We start from the raw sequence: 27,866 nt of genomic DNA, 5'->3' as shown, positions 1-27,866 counted from the left end.
CCGCTCTGGAGTCTCCTCTTCTGCCGGGAGACTGGCGCTTAGAACCTTAAGGGAGAGAGAGCCACAAGCATACAATTGCATGCTCAACTGCACAGCGCCACGCAGCGCTCAGAGATCCCCCTCCTCAACAGACCCATAAAACGATTACACACAACGGTATACCGATCCACAAGAACAATTACAGTCGATTGTATACTGTTAAATATGCACAACAGTATTGCAAGCACACACAGCCACCTTTGACTGTCACACAGACTCAAGGGCAGCGACACAAAACCAAGACGCAAATACAATAGCCTCGTGATCCCGCCCTTCTTCCGGCATACACCTCTTAGCACTTCATCCACACAGGCTAGGAGCCTCCATCTCTTACACAGAACCGTTCAACCTTTCAGAAGAAACCTTTTAATTTTTTTTTTCAAAGAAAAAAAGCCATATAAATATTAGAGTATAAAACTTGCGTGAGACACAGGAAGGGGAGTGGGTGGGGAGCTACATGACTATGCGAAGAGAAGCACTTATAGGAGTCAGTACAGGGGACCGGGTCACCGCAGCGCATGGACACAGCACAAAACACAGCACGGGCCGCCGCAGGCGGATTCAACGACAGATGGCTGCGCGGAGCCCTCCGCCCACCCGCCATCACGGAAAAGCACACCGCACTACACTATTGGCTATTCTACACCAGCCGAAAGAGGAAGGGGGCTCTACACTACTGTAAGGGTTGGGGTGGGGTTCTTGCGCAGCCCCACTGGAGGTACGGGCCTGGGGGAGGGGGTGGGCAGAAGGGGATGGGCAGAGAAAGGTCTATGCACAAGGAGGCACTGGGGGACTTTAACCAGGCTCTGGCCACTAGGGAGCAGACTGGGTGGGGGGTGGGGGGAGGCTGGGCATTGGCCTTCACGGAGAAGAAATGGCACCTGGCAAGATGAAGGAACAGAGGCTGGAGGAGTGCAGGGGCCCTGTGGAGAAGCCCGGATCCTAGGCTGAGACTTTCTGTCCACCTGGTCCCTGCTGTAGCTCCATGCCTCCCCAACCCAGGGACCAAGAACCGCCTAGCTGGCCCTGCCTCACTGCTAGGGCCACACTGATTCTTCTACCTGTGGCACCTCTGGAGTACCCAGCACCCACAGAGGGCCCTCTTACCTCTCCAGGGGACCTGGTCCCAAACGTCCTCAGACCTTCCTTTGACTATAATGCCAGTTTAAATCCATTGGTGCTAATAGCTCAGCCCAAAGCTCACTGCCTGAGGTGAGTGAGCAAGCCTTGAATGTGGTAAACGAGAGTCCAGCCTGGTACTTGGTTTATGGCTGGAATTGGGGATCTGGCCAGTACCCTGGGGACACAGAGCCTTCTGCAAGATCCTGATAACTGGCAAGTCAAGCTTTGTCCATCCCCTATATCCACACCCTTCCCTTCTTTATCTTACCACCCCATACTGTCTTGGAACATGCAATGAAGTCTCTTGTTTGGAGAGGGGGAAGTCACGGCATGCAGCGGGAACATCAAACAATGAAAAACAGAACAAAAGACTGGTCCCAAGGGCGCTGGGAAGAGGCACGGTAGCAAAGTGCCCTCCCTAAATCCAGCAAGCGTCAGTACCATGGCAATGGTGACCATGTCTGCCAAAACTTGAGCTTGGTCTTGGGCTCTGGAAGGAGATGAAGGGACGGGCACCAAACCATGCTTTGGGGGCAGTCTGAGAACTGGAGAGGCCAAGAGGTTATGACGCCCTTCCAACTCTTCAGAACTACGAGCCTTTTTAGGTCACCAGGTACCTCAACACCCCAACCACCTTATTCAAGAAAGAGGAGCTGCTGAGGGGGTGGGGTGACAGGAGCGAGGCAGGGAATTGTGGATGGGCCTGATTGAATTTGGAAGATGGCAAAGTTTAGCTGTAACTAAAGGGGGTGTGATAAATGGTGTCTACACTAACCCCACTACCCCCATGGGCACAGCAATTGACTGGATGGGGGTTCCCAGCAGAACTCCCTTTTGCATATTCAATCCCTTGGGGGCAGAGAGGGGGGTGTTGACTGGGCACTTGTTTCTGTTTCTCAAAGGGAGCATGGCCTGGACCCCTACCAGTATCTGGGGGTGAGCCCTGAAAATATGAGGCCTGGGTACAGATACGGAGAGGCTGGGCTGGTTGGGGAGGGAAGTTGCCCCGTGGCTCTTGGCCTGGCCTCCACGTTACTTCTTCTCTTTTTTGCCTGACTTCTTCTTGTTGCCATTGCCACCGGTGGGGGCCTTGCCATCTCGCTTGCCAGCCGCGTTGGTCAGTGTGGCGTTACTGCCGGGGATGTAGACGTTCTGGCGGTAGTCCGGCACGTGCTGCAGGGTAAACTGGGGCCCGTAGCGGGCACTCAGGCCCATGGTGCCAGCGCCCCCTCCCAGGGTGGAGCCCCCATCAGCAGCTTCTGCAAGAGAGAGAGGAAGGTGAAGAGCTAAACTCTGGGTCCCTCCTTTATAGCACAGCCAGTTAATGGGCAGAGCACCCAGCCCTGACCACAATGAGCCCTGGGAATATCATCTCTATCAAAGGGGGATAAACACCTTTTGATAAATACCCTCTAACAAAGAGGCAGAGGTAAGTGGCTCTGGAGTGAGACCAGCTGGGTTTGATTCCCAGCTCTTTTACCTACTAACCAATTGGGGGCAATCCCTATGTCTCCTGATCTACGAAAAGGGGTAAAAATAACAACTACCTCTTCTGGTTTGGGTGAAGACTAACCAAGATTATGTAGGGCCTAAAACATGCTGTTATTTTTCAGGGCTTAAATAAAAGCTCTCCAGTCCTTGCCCTAACCCTTCTCACGAGAGCCTCTCTGGTCTCCACACTAGACTGTGGTCTCCTGGAGGGCTGCAACTAGGGCCTGTGTGTCCTCCTATCCTTCACCAGCCGGTGCCCACAGAGTGGGGGCACTCAGCAGTTCTGCTGTTAGCAGGGGGTCAGGGGGTTTTGCAGGTATTCGTTTCATAACAGCGACAGGAGTTGACTAGTGTCAACTATTCTGTGCCAAGTACTCTGCTAGATACTGCACGTGCATGATGGCTTTCGCCTCAATGAGACAACCCAGTGAGGTATGGTATTTATCCTTACTTTATATATGAGGAAAGCAAGGCCCAGAGAAGGTAAAAGACTAACTCAAAGCCACACCAGCCATCACAGGTTAAACCAGGGGTGGCTAAGTGTATCTCAGCATATACTGTAGAGAGAGTCACCACCACCACCATCAGGTTGGATCTTATCACTCTGAGGATAAAGGAGGAGGACAGAAGACAAAATGAGCCATGTTCTAGGAGGCTAGAAAGATGATTCCGGGACCAGATATCTATTATTTCTCTTTTGGATTTCAAATTTTTATTTAAATTCTTGTTAGTTAACATATATGGTAACATTAGTTTCAGGTGTAGAATTTAGGGATTCATCACTGACCTATAACACCCAGTGGTCATCACAAGTATCCTCCTTAATACCCATCACCCACTTGGCCCATTCTCTGCGACCAGGTATCTTAGGTACAAGGTAGACAGAGGTTCACAGTATCAGAGCTATGGAACATCAGAGAACACCCCAAGCCCAACTTCCTACTGTATACAAGAAGAAACGGGGTCTAGAGAAGTATTCTGGCTCTAGCTTAGCATCACCCTGAGAGCTTGTTAGAAATGGAGACTTGGAATCTGCATTTTAACAAGATTTCCAAGTGATTTTTAGGCACACTGAAGGTAGAAAAGCACAGGATCACTTATCCCATTGGGTTTTTGTGAGGCTCAAATGAGACAGTGCTTCATGAGTCCACAGGCACTTGGTAAAGGCTCACTCAGTGTTGGGTGCAGCGCTCACATCATCACCACCATACAGTGCGTGTGTGTTGTTACTTCTACTCTACGTGCTCCCTGGGTGCAGCAAGGAAAACCAGGAATTTCCCCGACTCAGCTTGAGTTCACAAGGGCTCCTGCTGGAGTCCTCTGGCAGTGGGAGGGTTAAAGTCCCTGGAATTCCCAGCCAAGCCCCAGCCCAGCCGACAAGAGTTCTCCTCCCAGCCTCCCTTTACTCTAAGCTAGACCCTGGGAGTGGGTAGAGAGGGTGACTAAAGCCGGAGAGGCTGACTAATCCTGGGACACTAACCAGGGATTGAGAAATAGACAGGAACTATTTTAAAAACCAGCACAAGAGGGGGAAGGGCACAGGAGAAGGGAACAGAGAGAAAAGCCTTGGGTCTTTCTGCCTCCTCACTCCAATGCTCGGGTTTCTACTATCTCCATTTCAAGTCCCAAATCCCGGGATTTGAGGGCTTTGGGGTGTGTGTGAAAGGCTGGGTGGGAGGGAGCAGCTGCCCACTTCCTTCTCTCTTTCCCCAGACTGCTCCCCTCCCCCAGCCCTTTCATTCCATTGACTTTTTCAACGTTTTCCCTAATTAACTCCAGGATGGAGCCAAGCTCACCCTCCCCTTCAGCATACCCTCTTCCAGCCTGGGAATGAAGGGGTGGGGGAAGGGGCCTAGATTCTGCTTCAAAGAGCTAGGATTCCAGAGCGATTTAGGGGCTAAAGGGGAGACTTCAGAGGCGCCAGAGAGGGAGAGAGAGGGGGACACACACATGCATACATACACATAACACACCCACACACACACACGCATGTGTGTGCACGCAGAAATGGGGAGAACCAGGGAGAAGGGAGGTAGAAACAGAAGGGCACAAAGGGCTTGACTTGGTAACTGGAGGCAAAGCCCACCCACATCCTACCGGCATCCCAGATCTCTAAGGAGCACCCCAAGGAGGTGGAAATGACAAAGCCAGTTCTTGCCACCTCCCACCAGAAGCACAGGCCTGATGCTGGCCCAGGCTCTGTGGGGGACTTTGAGGTTGGGCTGAACCAGGAGAGAGAAGATGTGCAAATCCAGGGCATAACAGAAAAAGGCTGACACTAGAGTTCCTTCTGTTTAGCGCTGTCACTAAGAAAGCTGGGTGACCCTGGCAGAGGCCCTGCACAACTCAGGCCTCCATTTCCCCATCTGTAAGTCTGAGGGGGGAGATGGTGGACTGCAGCCTCTGACCTTGTGTAGAATCAATTCTTCTTCGGTCCCTCCTTCTACCTCCCCCCAGCACACAGTGAGCAGGGACCAAGATCTTTTCCATTCTATAGAGAAACATTCTTTAAAAAGCAGCCAGAAAGGGGTGACTGGCTGGCTGGCTCAGTCAATAGAGCATGAAACTCTTGATCTCAGGGTTATGAGTCCGAGCCCCACGTTGGGTGTAGAGATTACTTAAAAATAAAATCTGGAGCACCTGATGGTGCCTCAGCTGAACTCTTAATTTCACCTTAGGTCAAGATCTCACGGTTTGTGGAATAAAGCCCCATGTGGGGCTCTGTGCTGACAGTGTGGAGCCTGCTGGGGATTCTCTCTCTCTCCCTCTTTCCCTCTCTCTCTGCCGCTCCCCTACTCATGCTCTCTCTCAAAATAAATAAATATTTAAAAAACAAAAATAATAAAAATTAAAAATTAAAAAATTAAATCTTAGGAAAAAAAAAAAGGCATTAAGAAAGAACCTAGGCAAACTCTGGCCTAAAGGGCAAAGGTCACTGGCCTCCTCTCCAGCTCCTGGCCTCACAGCCTCCCTTCCCACCCCAGCTCAGGGCTGAGACAGCACCTCCAGACAGGGAGGCCTGGTCAAGCTAATCCAGAGTCAGCTGAACCGCAAATCAGAACCTCCTTGAGAACACACTTCCCCCCAAGTGTTTATTTAAAGTGCCTCCCAAGTGTACTTACTTTCCTTCTTACTTACTTCCCCTCAGCAGCCCCTTAGCCAGGCTGGGCTGGACTCCAGGAACCTCTCTGGCTTCAGGGCAGAGAAGCGGGTGTGAAAGTGGGAGTAGAGCCTGACCCTGCCACTTCAACCCTCTGGATCCATTCCCCAAGGCCCTAGCCTACACTCAGGTCAGATGCTGTGTGGGCCAGAGGGGTGGAGCCCTGACAAGGGAGGGGACCCTGGGGGGTTTTAGGCCATAAATACTGATTCCATTTCTGTTTCTTAAATCTGGATTTAGGCCAAAAGCCTCCTTCCTGCATGTAATGCTAAAACCCACAACAGTTAAATATACCTGTCTGTCTACTTCCCTCAAGAACCTAACTTGGTATCTCCTAGAGCCACCCACCTGCCTCTTTCATACTCAGTATCTGGCCCCTCCAGAAGTTCAATCCCCTGCCCACCCCAGACCTGGGCCAGTTCTGTCCCAGAAGGCTTGCTGCCCTCGTCACTTTCCCCTTCCTCTCCCCCTTCACGTGAACTACCACGGGCCTGGCTTCACTTAACCTCACAGACATCTGGGAGAGGCATGCCAAATTTAACAAATAAAATGCAGAATACTCCCAATTAAATGTGAACTTCAGATAAACAATGAGCAGGTTTTTTTCTTTTTTAATATAGTATGTCCCAATACTCATGTTTGGGACCTACTTATGCTAAAATATTATTTGTTGTTCACATGAAGTTAAAATTAACCAAGCTTCCTGTGTTTTATCTGGCACCTCTAGTCTGGGAGAATAAAGCAAGACAGTAAGAGGAGTTTAGCCTGTACACCTATTCAGCTAAAAGGGAAACGTAGGCTGCATCTAAAGGCAGACATGGTTGCTGCAAAAGCAAAGGCGTGAACTTGAGAGTCAGACTGGGTTAGAATCCCCAATCTGCATCTCAAAATGGGGACCTTGGAGTAAGGGATTTCTCAGTTTTCTCAGCTGTCAGATGTAAGTAATCACAGACCTGCTTTGCAGAGCTGGTTAAGAGGATGAATTGATGTGAGGCCTAGCATGCACCCAGGACAGAACATAGGTATGATTTGAAAATTATTGTTCTGATTTTACCGGGTTCTCTCCCAGCCCTCCACACGTGCTGCAGGCCAGACAGAGGATTTCACTGCACTAAGTAAGCCCAGGGTCTAACGCCCTGACAGCCTTCATAGGAAGCCCAAGATGTGCTGCTCCTAAAACTAGTCCTTATGAACAGGCATTATTCTCAATCTGCCTTTCATGGGTCAAACAAGATAAGAGGTAATCAATTTTGGCCACTACCTATTGTGCCTTACTCTGTCATCCCCATGCTAAGGCCTTGCATTGGGCCCTCACAACACCAGCAAGATCTGTTCTAGTTCTCATGTGATAGTCACTGAAAGTGAAGCCCAGAGGGGCTTAGCACCTTCCTTGAGGACGCATGGCTAAGTGTGGGTGCTGAGATTTGAGTCCAGGTTGGTCTGCCTCCAAAGCTTGTGCTCTTAAGTACTAACATCATTCTGTTTTTCTGTTTGCCCTACTCAGGACCCTTCTGACTGTTCAGGGACAAAAACCACTGGCTGAATCTCTGTTGCATGTGAAGTTCTGTTAGCCTTCTAGGAAAATCAAAATCCTGCTCTGGAGGTGGGGCAACAACAAAGGGAAGGGGTCTCACATATCCGAATGTGTTCTCTGTGCTGGGCGTATCCACGCCCACAACCATGGAGGGAAGGGCCTGTACGTCACAGGTCCAGTACTTTGTGCTTTGTGTTATCATCTCATTTAATCCTCACAACAACCCTTTGAGGCCACTGTCTGCATTTTCTTGGCTTAAGAAGCTGAGATTTATCGAGATTAAGCAAAATGATCAAATTCACAAAGATAATAAATGACAGAAGTAGGATCCAACCCATGCGGTCCCATTCTGGAGCTGGACTCTTAACGTCACTCCCTCTATTCCCTCAATAAATCTTTCCTTTCTCACTCTTTTCTAGGCATCCCAGGAAGTCTTAACCTGTTTCTCAACCTGGGTTTTTGTCCAGGAATTATGAGTCCTCTCAAGGACTCCGAGAAAGATCCAGAGAAACCATGCAGGTTGATAGCCAGTCTTAAGGCAGATGGCTGTGGGATTCCCCCCAGAACCCCAGGTCCCCCATCCCCACACACGCAGTGGCACAACTTACCACTGGCAGAGGCCAAGATCATGGCTTGAAGCATCTCTGTGTCAAACTGGTTGTTGGGCCAAGTGCCGGTTTCATCGCCATTTTGGGAGCTGAGGAGAGAGTGGGATGGTGAATACAGTCTCCCAGGCCAGCCTAGCTCACGCCTCTCCCGTCCTCTCCTAGAGCTCCCAGATCTAGTAACCTATATCTCCATCCCATGCCCAAAGATGGCCTGTAGGATTATAACATGTAATGTTGGCAAATACTTTGAAAAAATCCCTTTGCCTAGCATACTTGCTTGCCTTGCACCATCTATAGAAATCAAACCTTTTCTGAGGCACTTCCCTAATTCCTCAAGCTCCCTCTCACAGCAAATCTGGTGTTCCCTAGACTGCCAGTTCCCAACTTCTACCTTGCTAAGATGAATAAAATTTGTCAGAGGGATTCCTAAACAACTCCCCCCAGCCCAGCCCAGGTGCCTCCCCCAGGCAGCTCAGGTCGCATGGCTCCTGCTGCTATACCTGTCTACACTGTCTGTAGAAGATGGTGTCTGCGTCCCTCCTGCTTAAGCACCTAATTAAAACCTTTGGACACTCTAAGCATTGAGAAAAACACGAAGTGGTTGATGATTGTTAAAAACACTAACTTATAAATGACCTGAAGAAATTCCAGCTCAACTCAGATTTTTCCCACAGTGAGTATTTCCATGTTTTTTGGAATTCTGAAATATCATATTATTTCTGTTTTTGAGGGAAGGAAGAGCCACCCTGACACACACACCATTAGGTGACCCTTGGCACCACCTGGAACACCAAAGTTCCTCAATAAGTATTTCTTGCTTGAATGAATGGGGGGGGGGGGGGGAAACGCACGAAGAGAGTGAGGTTACCATAGGGAAGGATCTGGCACCAGGGTAAGGGCTGCAGGGCAGGCCTTGGAAGCATGAGAGGGAGACAGAGAGAGCAAGAGCATGATCATGTTGGTGTATTCTGTCATGGTGGGTGAGCGCAGCCAAGAAATGCTTTACAATTTTTCCAAGTTCTGTCCCTGCTTACGGTTTCCCCTGATCTGGGATTCTCCTTCCTCAGGTAGGTGGACTTAGTCTAAGGCTTGGCCAGAGTGCAGCTGCTCTATGTGTCCTCTATACCCTCACATCAGACAGTTAGGGTTGAAGGGAAAGTAGGAGCCTCATTTCTCTCTCAGAGTGACAACAGTTGGAATTCTGTGTCCATTTATTCAACCAACATTTACTGACCAATTACTGTGTGCCAGACACTGGGCAAGATACTGGGGTTATAGTTGTGAACGTGACTGACATAGTCTCTGTGATGCTCACTGTCTATATACTGAGAGGCTGACATTAAATAATCACACAATTATTTAATGGTAACTGTGACAAGAGCCATGGGGGCAAAGAGCAGGGTGTATAAGGGAGTCTTGATTTAGTAAGGGCTAGGGAGCTCAATCAGTCCAAGCTTCCCTGAGGAAAAGGGAAATTAGAAGACAGGGAATTCACATCAGAATAAATTTCCAGGTAATCTGTAGGACAATTCCATCTAAACAAAGGTAGGAGGAATGACAGAAAATCACCACCTCGTAACCACCAATCACTGGTGAATATTAAAATATTAAAACTGAAAGGTTGCTGCACAGTCTCAAATATCACGCACAGAGTACTTATTAATCACAAATATTTTAAAATATATTTGTAATGGAGAGATCTGAAGATACCACTTTAACTAAGTGAACAAAGTGAGTATCCCTGATAGCTGAACAAAATGACATGAAATGATTCCTGACGTAATGCTGTGGGAGGTGTACAATGTCACCCAGTCAGTATTCCTACCAAAATGGTTGTTAACCTGATTTCACTGTGAGAAAATGATAAGCAAATCCAGATCATGGGACATTTTATTTATTTGTGTTTATTTTTGAGACAGAGGGAGAGAGGGACAGATAGATAGAGGGGGACAGAGGATTCAAAGCGGGTTTGGTGCTGACAACATGAGTTCATGACCTGAGTTGAAGTCAGATGCTCAACCAACTGAGCTACCCAGGAGCCCCAGATTGTGGAACATTTTAAAAGACAACTGGCTTGGACTCTAAAAAATGTCCATGTCATTAAAACAGACAGACAAAAAAGTAAGGAGACTGTTCTACATTAAAGGAGACGAAAGCAATAGGGCAAGCAAAGGTAATTCATGCTCCTTGATTGAATCCCAAATTGAAAAAAAAAAAAAAAAAAAAAAACATCAGGGGTGCCTGACTGGCTCAGTTGGTAGACCATGCAACTGTTGATATTAGGATCATGAGTTCAAGCCCCACATTGGGTATAGAGCTTACTTTAAAAAAAAAAAATACCAAACAAATTAAAAGGACATTTGGAGAACACTTATGAAAATCTACCAGTGGACTACATGTTATTACACTACTGTTAAATTTCCCAAACGTGATCATTCTTGTATGGTTTGTATGAGAATGTTACTGTTATTAGGAGGTGTATACTAAAGTTTTTCAAACACTACAATGTCTGCAACTCTCAAATATTCAGAAAAAAAAGTGTAGTATGTGTGTGGAAAGAGAGAGAGAGAGAAAAAAAATGCAAAATACAAACAACTGATTAATCTAGGTCAAAACAGTATGTCTGAGTTCATCACACTATTTCGACAAGAGAACTTTTTGACAAGCTTGAAACATCTCCAAGTGAAATGTTGAGAAGTAAAATGAAGTATCTAGGAGAAAGTATTGTGTTGTGGGAGAGAACTTTCCAGGCAGAATGAGGAACGTGCCCTAAGCCTCTGAGGCTGGGAAATGCTTGGCCAGTTCAGTGGACTAAGGGCAGCCAGTGTGGCTATCCCAAGGGGAGATGGTGTCAGGGGCTGAGGTTGTAAAATGGACACTAAAAACTTTGGTCTCATCCTAAGAGCTCTGAGAAGTCACTGAGGTGTTTAAAGGGAGGGGGGGTGTCATGATTGGATTTAAGAATTTAAAGACTGCTTTTGCTCCTGGAAGAGGACTAAGGGTGAAGGGTCCCTCTAGGAGGACAGGAGCCCAGTGCTGCGGCCTCAGCCACCTCTGTCTCCGTGGGAATCCAGGGGTCTTTACTTGCAGTCCTGCTGTCACTGGACGTGCTGGAAAGCAGAGGCCTCAGACAGATGGGCTCATGCCTAGAGGAGGAGCCTAACTGGGATAGAGTGGGGAGAACAGTTGTCACGGAGGGGAAGCAGAGAGAAGGGCTCCAGGGGAGACAAGAGGGTCAGATACCTGGTTAGGGGGATGCCCAGTGGAGACTGGGGAGTGGTGCTGAGGGAACAGAGGTGAGTGGAGGGGTAGGCCTGGAACCATAATGGGCTGGGCTATAAGGAGGATTCTTGGGCAATGGTTGAAGGCTGGAGGCTAAACGGATGGGCAGGTTGCCAGATCTTTGACTTCTTTCTGAACAATTTGCTGAGAGCTTCCTATTCTCTGGAAGAGAATATATTTATGTTCTTCCTATATATATATATATGTGTGTGTGTGTGTGTGTGTGTGTGTGTGTGTGTGTGTGTGTGTATGGCCAAATTAAGCCTCAGAACCACCTGCAGGTAAGTGTTATTATGATTATCCCTATTTTTCAGTAGATGAATCCAGGGCTCAGAGAGGTTAAGAGACTCCCAAATTCTCACAGCCAATAACTGGCAGAGCTACGGCCTGAAAGAGGCCTAATGTGAATCTGAAGCCTATGTTCTTATACATGACACCACACTGGACTTCAGCAGAGAGGCAGCAGTGGGGATAGGAGACTCTTCCAGGATTTAGGAGATGTTGAACAATAAAAGTAGAGGAGATTGACTATCTCTAATTCACCATTTTCCAAGCATCCACTATGTGTCAGTGACTATGGTAAACCCTGAGATATAAAAGCTGATAGACAGAGTTTTGCTGTAAGGAGTTTGTATTCTGGTGCACTGGATGGGTGTGTGAGGGAACATCCCGGAAGATGGGCTATGGAAAAATGCTCCCTGCAGCATGATCAAAAAAAAAGAAAAGTCTGGGAAAGTCACCTCTAACAACAGCCTGGATTTAACTATGTTAAAATATAAACACGTATGAATTTTTTTAAGGTAGTAAAAGCCTGTCAGCCTTTTAAAATATACATTATATGTCCATATAAGGGGCTGTTATGCAACAATTAACTTTGAATTTGTTTTTTTTTTTTTTTTTTTTTTTTTTTTACTGACATGGGAAAATTGTGATATACTGCAAAGAGAACAGATACAGGTGGATCTTCTGTTCCAGCTCTCTCTCTGCCCTGCCCCAACTCACACTCGTGCTCTCTCAAAATAAACAAACATTAAGAAAATAATATAATAAAATACACATGTGAAAATATTAAAGAGCTTAAGAGATTTGAAACACTCAAATACAAAATGTGGGTCTTAATTTGGATAAGCGTCCAAATGAATTACCAGAGAGAGACATATAACGGGAAGTGTCAATACAGACTAGATATCTGATGATACTAGTTTATTAATATTATATTACTTAGTATTAATATATTATTAGCTTATTGATATTATTGTTAATGCTTCTGTATGTAAAAGAATTGTCTGTTTAAGACCGTGAAGAGTCAGATGACATTATATGATGGCTGAGATTTGTTTCACAGTAATTCAAGGGGGTAACAGGGTGGAGACTGAAGTGAAACAACGTAGGGCATTAGGTGAAGTTGGACGGTGGGATCATAGAGGTTCATTATACCGTTATACTTTTGTACAAATTTGAAAATTTCATATTCAAAAAATTTTAATGGGGGTTTCTCTGGGTCGTGAAATCGAGTCCTTTTTCTTTTAAAAATTTTTCTCTATTTCCCCATGCTTCTACAATGAGCATGTATTATTTTATAAGCAAAAAAACAAAACAAAACAAAACAAAACAAACCCAAAACTAAGTTGCTATTTGTCTGCTGAATGGCTGCCTCAACTGAGGGAGAGCAGGGATAGTGTTTCTCAGAGGAGGGGGATGGAAGGGTAGTGTGGAGCCATCAAAGGACAACAGAGTGGAGACCAGGACAAGCTAAATGGAGACTCTCACTGTGCAGAGACTGGGAACAGCTGCAGGGTGGAGCCTGTGTTACTGTGTGAGAAGGGACAAGTGGCTTGCTGGGTTCAGAGCTTGAGATAACAGCTGTTGAGATAAGAAGCCAAAAAGATGACTTGAGACGGGACAGTGGCTGGAAGGAGGAGCACCTGGCAGGCAGGGACTTCAGAACATGTCTTTCCCCCTTTTGTCTGGGCAATGTGACCCAGTGCTGACTTGAACTTGAACTAGGTTCATCTGAACACTAACCCTGTTGTGAACATGGTGTGCCAGTAGCCAAGATGGTGCAGTGGAGGGGAGTGGAGCAGAGAAGCAGTGGAGGGCTGGAGCCAGAGTTGGACTGGATAAATCTCCTTTCTTCATCCTTCCACTCAGATTTACTCATCATAACAGCAGCAAAGACAAAGTACCCTGTCAGTCTGTTGATCTTGAGAGGCCTTACCACAAGGCCTGTGTGGAAGCTCTTCCCTCTCTCCTTGAGCTGGTTAATTTGAAACCCTTCAGATTTCAGCACAATCTCCTTTCCTCCTAGAGGTCCTCTTGCTCCCTTACCAGGGCAAATCCCTACTGTAGGCCCTCACCACCAGGTAGTGCACTTTATAGCACTTACAATAGCTGTGATCTTACATTTACTTTGGTATTTAGTTAATATTTGCTTTACTCAACGCATGGTAAGCTCCTTGTGGGCAGGGAGCAGGCCTATTTTGTCATCTCCTACCCCTAAAACACCACCTGGCCTACAGTAGGTGCTTACTAACTATGGAATAAATGAAGGAGAAAAGGTATAGTTGTTGGATTGGGCCCTTAATGTTTATTTCACCTGGGCCATTTTGGAACTACATCAGAAATGTTTGTCCATCCCCCTCAACTTAACTAAGGAAGGGAACCTTCCCTTACATCTCCCCAAGAGCTCCTATATTTCAGGCCACCAAGTCCTTCATTTGATGACAAAGGACTTGAGGCAGGGGTATGGTGCTCAACCCAGAGGGGACAACAGAAGCAATCTGTGGGACTTCTAGGTTCAGCACTGAATTCTGCTTCAGGGCCAGTATACAGTCTGCAGCAGAGGTGGGTAAAGGGGACACAATTTGCCCAGTACCTCTCATCACCTCAGCTCAAATGTCACTTCTTCTTGGAGGCTTTCTCTACCCTTCCCCCCACGATTACACTCATATGACCCTCTTTTTCTGAGAATTTGCTATGATTTCTAACTAGACATTTTTTAGTGCAATTTGTTGTCAATTTGTTGTCTCACCTGCTAGCCTGGAAGTCTATGAGCTCAAAGATCATGTCTGCTTGTTCATTCTTACAGGACAGTGTTTAGAACATGGCCTGGTTCATAGTACATGCCCAATAAGTAGGTGATGCATGAATGAATACATGAATAAACATATGAATGACCTAATGGATAAGCTATACAGAAAGGCTGGCAAGGCCACTGGAGAAAAAGGAGACAGATGGGGTCAAGGGAGGGGCAAAGACAGTCCAAACCAACTGTTTTTCTGCCTTCTGAAGGCCTTCTAGGAATCATCTTGAGTTCCTGATACATGTGCAGGACTGCACATGCCAAGGAGGTGGAGTCTCTACCTCCCTGGCATGTGCTGAGGTCTCCTGGATTCTTGTGGCAGTGAACACTCACCAACTATAACATGTGGGAAAATGTGGGCAGCAAGTGCCTGACCATCAAGGAGGCAGAGGAAGGTGACCTAAGCTCTGCCCTCTCTCTCTCCTGGGTTCCTTGGACTCCTCTAGTCTCCTGACTTCTAACAGGGAGAACTGGCCCAAAGCCGACCCCACTTCCCTCAGACCAACTAAAGATCTTTCTGCTTTTTCCTTCCCTACCACCCGCAGGAGGTTCCTGTCTCAGCAGGAATTCATACTCAACTGAAATGAACAGCTGGGATAGCCTGGATAGAGGAGTATGTGGTGGTGAGCACTGATCAAAGACTCTGTATGTGAGGGACAGGGGCAGGGAGAGAGTTGTGGGCGGGAGGTGAGGGGATGTGTGTGCTGGCTTGCCCACAAGTACAAAAAAATGAGAGACAGAGACAAAGAGTAGGAGACAGGATAAAAGGGAAACAGAGAGAAACAAAGAGTAACAGGAAGAGATTCAGCAATGCAGACACAGAGTAGACACTTAGAGATACAGAAACAGACACACACAAAGACAAGGAAAAAGACATAGGCTGAGAACAAAGAGGAAAGCAGAAATAGCAAGAGGTTGAGAAACCAAGAGACTAGAGACAGAGGAACGTAAGGACACTAGGAAAGAGGAAAAGAAAAGAGTTCAAGGAAAGAGACTGGGAGGCAGAAACAGACAGAAAAGAAACAGAGACTGAGACTAAGGAAGAGTCATATTTATTCATTAATTCCACATTTATTGAGCACCCAGCATGGCAGGTGCAGTGCAAGGCACAGATCAGGGCAAGTAGACACAAACGGCAGGGACCAAGATGCAGCAATAAAGACAGAAACTAAGAGACAGAAAGAGAGTGAGAGGCAAAGACCACAAACTGAGATAAGAGACTGAGGGAAGGCCAAAGCAGTAAGAAAGAGTGGCAGAGAAAAAGGCCTGCAGGTAGAGAGGGCAGGACCAGTTTCAGGACCTAGGCAGCCTGGAGTGGGGCGGGAGGAGGGAGACCTGTCCCAGGAGCTCCCTCCTCAGCCCAGCCTCCAGCAGTGCAGTCTCCACTTCCAACAGCTGACCCACCTCCCCCACCTCTCCTGGGCTCTTCCCCGTGAACTCTGGAGGAGGTTCTGACTGCCCACTGTGCCTCCCCCGTCTCCTGTCCCCTGGTTCTCTGCCTGAACCCCAGCCCAATCTGGAACAGGGGGACTTAGGAATTAGATGCGTTCCACCCAGAGACCACCTCAGGACCAGGAGATAGGAAAAGATTCACCTGGTGAGAAGGGAGGGGCTGAGGTGTGAAATGAGCTTTCAAAATAGAGTAGACGCCTTTTCCTGCTGGGCTCTGTGTACCAGCCCCCAATACACCAAAGCCTCCCTGAAATCCGGAACTGAGGGAAGAAGCCATTTGTAGCACATGCTGAGCCCTCCCCCACCTCCTCCCACGTCATCACTGAGAAAATGCTGCAGAGAAGAGGGTGGGCTGGAGAAGCAGTCACCTACCCGCTGGTGCCAGGTCTCTGGGCCTGAGAGAATCGCCAGTCCGTGTTGGGCGGGGCTTGCTGTGGAGAAAACAGAGGGAAAGGGGCTGAGTACTCACAAAAAGAATGTCACCACAGTCTGGGGATAGGCAAGGAAGGAAAGAGGGGAATGGACACAGAGAAAGAGGAGGGAGGGAAAGACTAATCTCCAAAGACAAACCGAACCCCAGGTCTCAGAGGTCTGAGGCAGAGAGAAAATAACACCTATCTGAACATAGAGAGCAAACTCAGATTCCTCTGCTGAAGAAATAGCCCATTCCTCCCTGCCCACAGACTCAGAAATTCGGAGCTGAGATTCAAGGGCTGGAAGTGTCTCCTGTGGAACCAGAGGGAGGGGTGCAGAAAAGGCCCTCAAAAGTGGCAGAGGAGATTTTAGATGAGAATTTCACCAGCCTCTAGAAAGAATTTATTTAGCTCCTCAGCTGGGAACAAAAGCATCCTTGCAGCAAGATGGCTGCTGCTCCGGGTAACCCTTTTTGCGCCAGGTTGTGCTGTAATATATTCAGAGGGATGCCTCCTCCAGGCCTTTGGCTCTCAAGAATCCCTTCCCACAGCTAAACACATTATTAACTTAGGAGTCATGCCAGACTGATCCTTTGCAGGGCATCCAAGCCCCAAGACACCCCTCACCCCCAGAACTCTGCCAGACAATGGCTGTGACTAAGGAGGAGAGAACAAGGCTGCTCTGTCTGGGACAGAGAAAACTGCTGGGAGGGAGCCCAGCAGAGACCTAGCTCCCACAGCCTCCAAAGCCTCTAAGGAGAGCCAGCTAAGTCTCCAGGGCTCCTAAGGGGCTGATCTGTAGCCATGTCCCACCTGGGTGAAGGTGTGGGACTTTGGCCGGCCACTTCACTCCTGAGTCCCTTCCACCCTTTCAAGAGGGTGTATTATCCCATCACACATGGAGCATTCCTAGAGCCATCTCCTTACCCCTTCTGGGCTGTGCTGATAAGAGACTCTCACTCTCACTCCCAGAAGCAGAGGAGAAGTGTGAGCATCTCTGATTACACGGGGGAGAAGACAGACCCAAGTCTGTCAAGTATCTCACTCTAAGGCCCACAGGTGTCAGTGATATGAGCAGAACCCAGAAAGTTAGCATCCCAGGTACAACACGAGTCACCAGCACCAGTCCAGATCACCAGCCTGGGGAAAGGCAATGGGATGCCTACTCATCAGCCAGTGTATTCTTAGACACAGGACAATCTATGTATGATCCATGCAAGAACCATGAATCATGCAAGAACCATGACAGACTGGAGGAGAGATGCTGGGCAAAACTCACAACTTACACAAAGATGGCGGGTCCAAAGCGTGTTCAGTGAGGGCTACTCAGGAACAAGGAGCCCCAGAAGACTTTTCTCTAACATATAAAGCCCTAAAAGGGAAAGAATCCCATCTATGCCCCATCCAAGCAGATGCAAACTGCCCGCCCATCTTCCAGCTTTGTGAAAGCACAAATTCTGGAATTAGACCCAAGTTAGATCTTTCTCTACCACTTACCCAGTGAACTTGCATGTCACTTGACCTCTGTGAAATTCAGTTACAAGGTGGGGAAGCTAGTATCTACCCAACAAAATTCTTGGGAAGAACAAGTGAAGAACATGGTACTCCAAGGAGGTAGTGCAGGAAGGCTCTTTCAATCAGCTATCACATGGGGATATTGTTTCAAACTCTAATTCTGATTCATCAAGTGCAGAGTGGGGCATGAGTATATTTGAATAAAAGCTCCTGAGTTTGTGGAAACTTGTGCCTTTTTACTATCATAGTTTCCCCACTGATGAGGGCACCCCAGCATCTGGCAGAGGCTGTGGCTTTCCCTCAGCTGAAGGAAGGATTGACAGAGTCTCACATACTTTGGTCACCCCCAAAGCCCTGACCCTAGATCACAGGAACCACATCAAGGTCACGACGGAGCCAAAAGCCTATCTCTGAGTGTCCAGGGTCCAGGTGCTTCATGTCCCCACTTCCTGTGATAGGACAGGCAGTGACTGTCACTGAGGTCCCAGGCTGCCTATCCTACCCTTGGCCCACAGGATAGCTCAGCCAGACCCAGAGGTTTCTGGGCTGGAGGCACACCACTGCCCTCTGCTTGGAGGCCCAATACTATGGGGTGGCCCACGCCACAGTTAAAAACTCTTGCCCAGAGGTGACCTGATCTAGTCCCAGGTAGAAGCAGGAAAAGGTTCCTGGGTCCTTGCAGGCCCTGGGAAACTGTGCCATGGGATCCTCACCAGGGTGTGATCAGTCAGCAGTGAGCACCACTGAGGCCAGCAGCCAGGTGGTTGGAAAGCTATGAGGGGCCCAGGAATAGCCAGTGCATATGAACTTGGCAGCAAGCGCTGGCAGTAAAAGGTGGTGTGTGTGTGTAAGCCCAAGTGCAGGTGTGTGTGAGTGTGTGTGTGTGTGTGTCTGTGAGCATGCAGATGAGATGAGACGAGTCTGTTGCTACGTGTGGCCAGTGGGTGTGTTCTGCAAGGAGGACATGCATGAAGCCTGGATGTACAATGATCCTGTCTACAGGTGCATTTGTTTGACGGAGGAATAAGGAAGGTTGAGATTAACAGTGAAGTCACAGATCAAGGGACTGGAAGAGGAAACTTAAAGACTGGCACAGCAAGCTGGCTGGCTTGGGAGTCAAGGAGGCTGGATGCAGGCATAGATCCATGACTGCCTCCACCAAGGACCACCCTCTGCTCCCCAACCCTAACCATAAAGACTGCTGGGCCCCAGCCTTTTCTGAGTGAGGGCAGCAGGGACTGGTCTTACTTCCCCTCACCTATAATCACCACCACCTCCTGGTGCTCAGAGTCCTATCCCCACATTGGCATTCCACACAATCAGTCCAAATGGTCCCAACAATCAGGTGGAGTGCAGGCAACACTGAGCTCCATCCTCCACTCCCACACCCCCACCCCCTCCCAAGAGGAATGGACATAAATTCAAAGTCCCTTTTGTGGATGGGCTGCTTCTCCATTGCAGCCCACAGGGGTTGTCCTGGGCAGTGTTGAGCCCCTCACCTGGCTCCGCTCCCGCAGCGTATTAGAGCGGGACCGGAAGGCATCAGGCTCCAGCACCAGCGCTGAGGGCTGCTGGACACTGAGGGGCCTTAGAAAAGTGAAGTCACTGCCATCCGAGGCTGGTGAAAAGCACGTCCTGTAGCAGTGGCTCTGTGAGTCTGTGGGCCGCAGTGTCACCTCCATGTACTTGAGTGTGCCGTCTGAGCTCACTTGCAGGTTGGGACTGGACTGCTTATAGAAGTCCCGAGAGGGCGAGTCCTGGTACCTACAGCACTGGCCCCCACCCCCATCCTCATCTGTGTGCCCCCGAAGGCATTTAGCTGACAGAAAGGTGAAGGTTACTAAGGATAAGAGACTGATGGCTGCAAGAGCCACAATGAGGTAAAGGGTAAGGTCTGAACGCTCAGGAGGGAGTGTGAGGAAATCGTTGGATTTGGGCATTTCCTCAGGGTCCTCATCCTCCAGAACCAGCAACACTGTGGCTGTAGAGGAGAGAGAAGGGTCACCATTGTCCCTCACCAGGATCACAACCTGCTGGGTGTTAGAGTCATCTTCCCGTAAGGCCCGGGCTGTGCGCACCTCCCCAGTATGTGCAGACACCAGGAACAGTCCTGGAGCTGTAGACTGTGGCAACAGTGAATAGGAGAGCCATGCATTGTGGCCAGCATCAGCATCCACAGCTGTCACTTTGGTGACCAAGGAGCCAGGAGGAGCAGAGCGAGGGAGACGTTGGGGGACTGAGAGTTCCCAGCCGGGTCTTGGGTGCAGCACCGCTGGTGCATTATCATTCTGATCCAGGACAAACACATGCAGAGATGTGTTCGAGTGCAATGGGGGAGAGCCAGAGTCTCGCACACCCACCATGATGTGCATCATTTGCAACAATTCGTAGTCAAAGGTGCGCTGGGCAAAGACCCGCCCATCCTCAGGGTTGACATATACAAAGGAGGAAGCTGGGGCTCCCTGAATCTGATTCCCTACAATGGAGTAGGTGAGATGGGCATTATCACCAGTGTCTGGGTCTGAGGCAGCCACAGTGCAAAGAAGGGAACCTGGAGGCCGGTTTTCAGGGATGTAAGCAGTATAGAGCTGTTGAGAAAAGTAGGGTGCATTGTCATTAACATCTGAAATGTTGAGCCGGATGGTGAGATGTGCATGCAGGGGAGGTGAGCCTGCATCACTAGCAAGTAGCTCAATGACATAGTGGGATGTGGTCTCCCGGTCCAAAGGCTGGCTGGTTAGCAGTGAGTAGTGGTTTTCAGAAGGCTTAATCTGAAATGGCAGGTCCGGGGAGATATCAAGGCTCACTTCACCATTTCTCCCCGAGTCTCGGTCCCGCACATTAAACAAGCCCACTACTGTGCCCACTGGTGTGCTCTCCAGGATAGGGTTGACCAGAGAGGCTAGCAGTACCTCTGGGGCGTTGTCATTGGCATCTTCCACATCCACTTGAATCATGCAGTGGCCTTCCATAGCTGGCTGTCCCTGGTCACGGGCTCTTGCATGAATTTCATAGAAACTTGACTCCTCAAAGTCTATGGGACCCAACACGTGGATTGCTCCACTGCTAGGGTCTAGGCCAAAGATGTTACGCACCACTTCTGATGTATGGTCTCCAAAAGAGTAGTCTAGTTGGCCATTGGTGCCCTCGTCCGGATCAGTGGCATTGAGGCGGAGCAGCAGTGTACCCATGGGTGCATTTTCTGGGAGCCCCACACGTAGAACTGAGGACTGGAAAGTCGGAGCATTATCATTAATGTCCAGTACAATGACAGAGATAAGGGTCGTCCCTGAGCGGGCTGGGATACCCCCATCCACAGCAGTGAGCACCAGCTGATGTCTTGCCTGGGCTTCACGGTCCAGCTGCTGCTCCAGCACCAGCTCTGGGAATAGCTTCCCATCTTTTAGGGTCTTCACATTCAGAAAGAAATGGCTGCTGGGGCTTAGAGTGTAGAAGCTCACAGTATTGGTGCCCACGTCCGGATCCTGGGCACTATCCAGTGGGAATCGGGCCCCAAGCGCAGCTGATTCTGAGATGCGTATCTCTCGCTCAGAGGTGGCAAAGCCAGGAGAGTTGTCATTGAGATCCAGGATCTCTACCTCTACGCGGATTAGTTCCAGGGGGTGTTCAGTCACCACCTGTATTGGCAGCAGGCAGCTTGTACTGGCTCCACATAGGCTCTCTCGGTCAATCTTTTGATTCACTGCCAGAGCACCACTCATCAAGCTCAGGGAAAAAAAGTGTCCATTCTCCTCAGACCCCAACCGCAGTCGGCGGCTCAACAGATCTGTCACCTTTAAGCCTAGATCCTGAGCAACATTCCCCACCAGCGTCCCCGGCTCAGACTCCTCCACCACTGAGTAACGAAGCTGCCCGGACACCCAGCCCCAGCAGCACAACGACAACATGCACAGCACTTGCCATTTCCCAGCGAGCTGTGGGGGTGTCTTGGGCCCCATGACCCAGAGGTCCCTTCCTGGACACTGACTCTGTGCTGTCCTGTCTCCAAGGCAGACCCAGGTCTTGGAATGTAGCAGCTGAAATCTCTTATGTCTCCTTCCAGCCTCTTAAAAACTGCTCCGAGGTATGTCTGCCTGCAGCAGTTCTTCTTAGTCACCAAATGGCGGGGGTGGGTGGGGGGGGAGGGGAACTGAATCTGAGTGGAGCTGGGGAACAGGAGGAGGAGAGGTGGGCAGGAAGAGCAGATCCCCCACCTCTGCTCTGAGTCTGATTGGCCAAAAAGTCTGTCTGCTCTCAACCAATTATGAAGTCCCCTCAGTCCTGGAAACCTTAGGAACAGGCAAATCTGTGTCAATGAAGCCTCCTACCTCCCCACTCATTTCATGCTGCAGGTTGATTCAGCCCCCTTGGCAGCAAAGTTTGACAGCTCAGATGGTTCTCAACAGGGAAGACAAAGTGGTACAAAACTTCTCAGTGTTCTGTCCCAGCAACTTCCCTCAGGACTTTAGAAGTTTCCACTACTTTGTTAAACCAACAAAATTTTGTCCTTCCAGGGGAGGCAAAGCCATGTGAACCCCCCCACCCCCCACCCACGCCATTCTGCCAAACATGGCTGAGGTGAGAGAAACCATTTGTTAGGATCCTGTAAAGCCTTGCTCTGACTCTCCATCAATGCTTTGAGGAATCTCAATGTCAGCTGATGGTTACAGGATTCAGCTTTTATGAGATCCCCGACTTAAGCTATGGAATGAGCATAACAGCTTTTAGTAGGGGGAACATTCCTGGAACTGATTCAGGTCACCCAGGAGAGTGAGTAGAAACCAGGCATTGTCTCTAGAATTTATGGTTGCACCAATTCAAAAGTCTACTTAAAGACTTCCAGAGGGGCTGCCTCTGAGTTCCTCAGCTGTAAACCAGTTTTCTGACATGAAGTGATTTTACTCACATGTTGCTTTCCCCCCACCAAAGAAGTAATGCTCCCCTGCCCCCAATTCTTTTGCATCTAGCTCAAATCTCAGTGGGAACCTGAATGGGATTCCTGAAGACTTGGACTAAAAGATCTCTGCTTGCATCCTGATGCCTCCCTACTTCCCCTTCAGCTCTCCCCTCTTTGTGCTCTCTGCTGTTTCAAGCAGCGAGATCTCTCTATGGTGGGTTAGGAGGTACTTAATATTGTGGGGCAAATACAGCAGTCACCCTAGATTCATTGGGAAATGGTAACCTAGAGTTAAGGTAGTCCAGAACCTGCCCCCCTCATTCAGGAAGAGAAAGCAACCTCTTGGGTTTAGGTGACTGCCTGATACATCCTACCCTTGTACAGGATAGCCTTCTACGTTCCCACATTCTGGCACCATGCTTCCACAATACCCTGGCTCTTGATCATTACCTTCATTTCTTACCTTCAGGTACATAATCCACCTCAAGTACTAATCTGTGACAACTTCCTGGTTATTCACAAAATACTTCTAAAGCACACCACCTACGACATAGTTACCACTCACTATGGGCTCTTGCAGAGAGACCAACAGTCCCAGGGACATGACCCAGCCATATGCTTGGATCAGAGTAACTCTCAAGCACTGGCTGAGCCTGCAAAGGTCTCACCTCTAGCCCATACAGAAGATCAGAGGGTGGGCAGCTTGGGCGAACAGGCTCCCCTGCCATAGGTGCACTGGGTGACTTCACCATCATGAAGCTATCGCTCCGAGTGGGTGCAGAAGCCAAGGGTGTACAGCCATGAGAGTGGCCGCCCACATCAACAAACTTGATAGGATCATCTGACCCTAGCTGGATTCGCAGGATCCCATTGGAAGGAGGAAGCCCCTCCCTCCTTCGAGATCGGGTGAGACAGGCACAGGTGCCAGCAGGAAAGCAGGTCACTCCACAGGCAGCCCCACGCAAACACTTAGACAGTAGTGCAACGAATGAGCCAAAGGAGACAAAGCAAATTGCCACTAGTGATACAGCCAAATAGAGGGTCAGGCGGGATTCTCCTTCCCTTGGAGCTGAAGATTCCCGAAGATCAGGGACAACTGGATGAGTATCTTCCTCCAAGGAAACCAGTAGAGTAACAGAGGTAGAGAGTGGTGGACTACCACTATCCTTTACTACAATGACCAGCTTCTGTGGTGGGAGATCAGCTGGGATGGGAACTGCCGTCCGAACCTCCCCAGCATAGCGAGAGACAGCAAACAGGCTGGGGTCTGGGGCCTCCAGGAGCTGATAGGAAACCCAAGCATTGTAACCTGAATCCAAGTCCACAGCAGTGACCTTTGTGACTAGATGGCCAGCACCAACTGATGGAGGCAGAGCTTGCGGACATAAAGAACCAGGCCGGGCCCTAGGACGCAGCACAGCTGGGGCATTGTCATTGAGGTCCAGCACAAACAGACGAACTGTCACAGTGCTACTAAGAGGTGGGTTGCCCCGATCCCGGGCCTGCACCTCAAATTGCAATGTCTGTGTTTGTTCATAGTCAAAGGATCGAGTAGCATGAACAGCTCCTGTTTGGGGGTTCAGAGAGATGAAAGAAGAAGCTGACACATCTCGATTTCTGGGCTCCAAGAGAGAGTAGGAGATGAGTGCATTCAAGCCAGAGTCTGGATCAGAGGCTGCAAGGGAACAAAGCAGGTCCCCTGGGCGATTGTTCTCAGGAACAAACACCTCATGTGACCTCTGGAAGAAAGAGGGTGGGTTATCATTCACATCCGAAATATTGAGGAAAATACTCCTCTGGGTACTCAGGGGAGGATTCCCAGCATCGGAAGCAGTGACCATGATGTCATAGCTGGATTTGGCCTCTCGGTCCAAGGGCCCAGAAGTCACCAAGGAGAACTGGTTCCTGAAGGCAGACTTGAGGGCAAATGGCAAGTGGTCAGGAATACGGAGGCTCACGTCTCCATTTGACCCTGAGTCAGGGTCCTGCACACTGATGAGTGCCACTACAGTGCCAGGTTCTGCGCTCTCTGGAAGAGTCCCAAGCTCTGAGGTCACTGTGATGTGGGGGGCATTGTCATTTACATCTAGGAGATCCACCCGAAGGCTGCAATGTTGCTCCATGGCTGGAGAACCCCCATCGCGAGCCCGAATATCAAATTCATAGTAATTCTCACTCTCAAAGTCTAGGGGCCCCTGAAGGGTAAGCTTTCCAGTAGTAGGGTGAAGGCTAAAGAGGTTTCTCACACGATCAGGGGTGTGACCACTGAAAGAAAAGGTGACGTTACCACTGGGACCCAGGTCTGGGTCAGAGGCATTGAGCTGGATGAGCAGCATGCCGGCAGGAGCACTCTCCAACACACTAATCCTGTAGCTGGATTGCTGGAAGGCTGGGGCGTTGTCATTCACGTCCAGCACTGATACCCGGAGCTCTGCAGTGCCAGATCTCGGGGGGTTCCCTCCATCTACAGCAGTCAGCACCAGGCGGTAGTCTGATTGCTTCTCTCGATCCAAAGGCTTCTCCAGGAGCAGCTCTGGGACCAGGCTGCCGTCGCTGCGCTTCTTGACATCCAGTGCAAAGTGTTCATTGGAGCTTAGTCTATAGCTGCTGATAGAATTGCTCCCCACATCTGCATCCTGAGCCTTTTCCAAGGGGAAACGCTGTCCTGGAGGAGCTGCCTCCCCAATTTCCAAGTCTAGCTGCTGCCGAGGAAATCGGGGGGCGTGATCATTCACATCCACAATCTCTACCTCCGCTCGGTACATTTCCAAAGGCCCTTCAGTTACAAACTCCAGGGGCACGATGCAGCTGGCACTGAGTCCACACAGTGCCTCTCGATCAATTGGATTCTTGATGAGCAGGGCTCCACTGTCCAAATCCACACGGAAGTGTCTTTGGTTCACCTCTCCAGCAACCTGCAGCCTACGAGCTGACAGAGTCTCTGTATCCAGCAAGAAATCTTGGGCGACATTCCCTACAAAAGTCCCTTCTTGTGACTCCTCTGGGACCGGGTAGCGGATCTGCCCACAAACGTAACCCAGGTGGCAAATGAGGAACAAAAGGGTGGCCCCCCAGAAGATTTCTACCCAGCTTCCCACCTTGCGGAGCATTGCTGCTTCCCGTTAGTCCTCTACCTGGTCCTGGGAAGCAGAAGAAGCCGACCCGCCCCAAACGGCAACAGCAGCTGGAGACACCTATCTCTCTTCGTGGCGCCAGCTCTGGCGCGGCTGGGCCGGCACCGCAAGGGTTACAGGCCGTTTTTGCTGGTGGCGGGGTAGATTTGTCTGCCTTCCACCACCCGATTGGCAGACAGCAGCTCCTAGGTTCAGCCAATAGGCTGAGCAGAGAACATCCCAATAGCAGCAGGGTTAATGCGTCGCAGCATTGGAGGACAAAAAAAAAAAAAAAAAAAAAAAAACCCAAAAAACAAAACAAAACAAAAAACCTATCTTTTTGCCTTCCTCCCACTCAAGAGCATTTCCTTCTATAGGTTTATTACCTCTAATGAGAGGCAAACAACATGTATGTATGTTCTTTTTTTCCCCCAAACACACCAACTTCCCCCGCCCCTTTTCGGCGGGGAAAACAGACAGCCAAAGCCCTAGCAACCTGCAGCCCATAGAGGAGTAGCCATTTGAGACTGGTCACTTTGTTCAAGCCAGTGTTGTCATCCACCAATATTTGAAATGGGTAGTTTATGCCTCAGTCTGATTGTATTGGAGCAACAGCGAATTAGAAGCAGTGCCATATATTCAAAACTCTGCCCCTCTGCAGATTATTCAGAAACATATCCATCTCTTTGCAGGCAAGACTTACACATTAATGTAACCAATTAAATTTATGCAGTGCACGTTTCTTTTGGAACAGGAGGTGTAGCAGACACAAAATCTCTCTTATTCAGGCACTAGCTAGTGATACACTGAATTACCATTCATTGATTTCCAGGACAGTATAGAAGGAGATGAAGCAAGGTGGAGGGAGTCAGGAGAGGGAGATGTTCCAAATCAGTAAAGAATCAGTGTGTATGGGAGGCGCTAAGGACTAGATCTCATTGCTTGGCAGAATGCTAATGTTCACAGATTTAATAGCTTCCTTGAATGACTGAGATCAGCCACTAATAGCACTGTGCCCACAAATCCCCTTTATTTGACACCATGGTATGCTTGATTTGTTGTTAATTACCAACAGAGACAGTTTCAAAAGAGCAAGCTTTTTACTTGGCCCCTGGGGGCCTCTTGGAGCTGGAGACTTTATCTCACTCTTCTTCAACCCTGATCTAGACCCTCCCAGGAGCCTGGCTACCACCTTAAAAATACACACACAAACACACAGTTGAGAAACACAGATCATCTCACACTGTAGTTACCTGCAAACTATAATCTGAGTGACAAACACACCAGAGCACAAAGAGAAAAAGTCCAGCCTGATGTCAACATAAGATTTCTTAACTCATCTGAAGCCTCACCTAGGTTACCACTGGGTGTGAAAACCGGGAGCAAAACCCAGGGTTCTAATCCCTCTCCAGATTTTTCCAAACCCTTAAGCCTCAAGAATATCCTTTTGACTATCCTCTTGAGGCCAACAACCTACATTCTGGTCTCAAAGAGAGGGATCTGAATTTGTGTGTGTGTGTGTGTGTGTGTGTGTGTGTGTGTGTGTGTGTGTGTGTGTGTTTTAACCAAAAAACAGCTAACTCTCCTCTCATAGGAATGGTGGAAGTATAAATCAGTCTGAACTACCAGGTATTTGGGGCAGGATTCACTATCACAGTGAATGATACCACCATCAACCCAGTACCTCCATCAGAACAGGGAGGGACAGGCAGAGCCATCCTTGACTCATTTCTCTCCCTGACTCCCTCAATCATGTCAATTAAAAAGTCCTGATGATTATACTATAGTCAACACCTTCCACCTATACTGCCACTGTGGTGGTTCAAGCATTTATCAATCTTCTCCTCAGATATTTTAACAGGCTTCTAACTGTTCTCTTTGTCTCCAGTAGCAATATCCCCAATCTATTTTACTTATGGGTGCCAGGATAATCTCTCTTGAGGACATCATACATAGGGGTTTAAAGTTCTGCAGTGACTATCATGAATACAGAATGAAGCCTAAAAGTAACTCAAGATCTAACTCCTGACTACTTGCTTCACTTTATCTCTTGCCAAGACTGTTAAACAAACATACTTTAAGGTTCAGCAATAATTAAGTATCATTATCCATATGCATGAAATTTCCTGCAAAGGCCCTTCCTGCCTCCCTTTTCCCT

At 48.8% G+C, this 27,866-nt stretch overlaps 1 protein-coding gene across 29 annotated transcripts in view; it reads right to left on the bottom strand.

Moving 5' to 3' along the window:
• Nucleotides 1–385: 385 nt before the first annotated feature.
• Nucleotides 386–27,866, bottom strand: part of LOC123605040 (protocadherin gamma-C4) — a 169,229-nt gene continuing 141,748 nt past the window's right edge. For 24 of the 29 annotated variants that reach the window (XM_045491539.1, XM_045491555.1, XM_045491549.1 and 21 more), the window contains 3 exons: nt 16,143–16,201; nt 7,955–8,043; nt 386–2,420 (listed from right to left, as the gene is read on the bottom strand). In XM_045491539.1, the coding sequence (XP_045347495.1) occupies nt 2,194–2,420; nt 7,955–8,043; nt 16,143–16,201 (375 nt within the window). In that variant the 3' untranslated portion in view covers nt 386–2,193. Of the gene's footprint in view, nt 2,421–7,954; nt 8,044–16,142; nt 16,202–16,573; nt 16,634–19,197; nt 26,240–27,866 lie in introns of those variants that run through there. The other 5 variants (XM_045491361.1, XM_045491350.1, XM_045491582.1 and 2 more) reach the window with 5 other exon arrangements.

This window comes from Leopardus geoffroyi, chromosome A1, assembly GCF_018350155.1.
Source record: "Leopardus geoffroyi isolate Oge1 chromosome A1, O.geoffroyi_Oge1_pat1.0, whole genome shotgun sequence".
NCBI classification, from domain to species: Eukaryota; Metazoa; Chordata; class Mammalia; order Carnivora; family Felidae; genus Leopardus; species Leopardus geoffroyi.
This window is presented reverse-complemented; position numbering and strand designations above follow the sequence as displayed.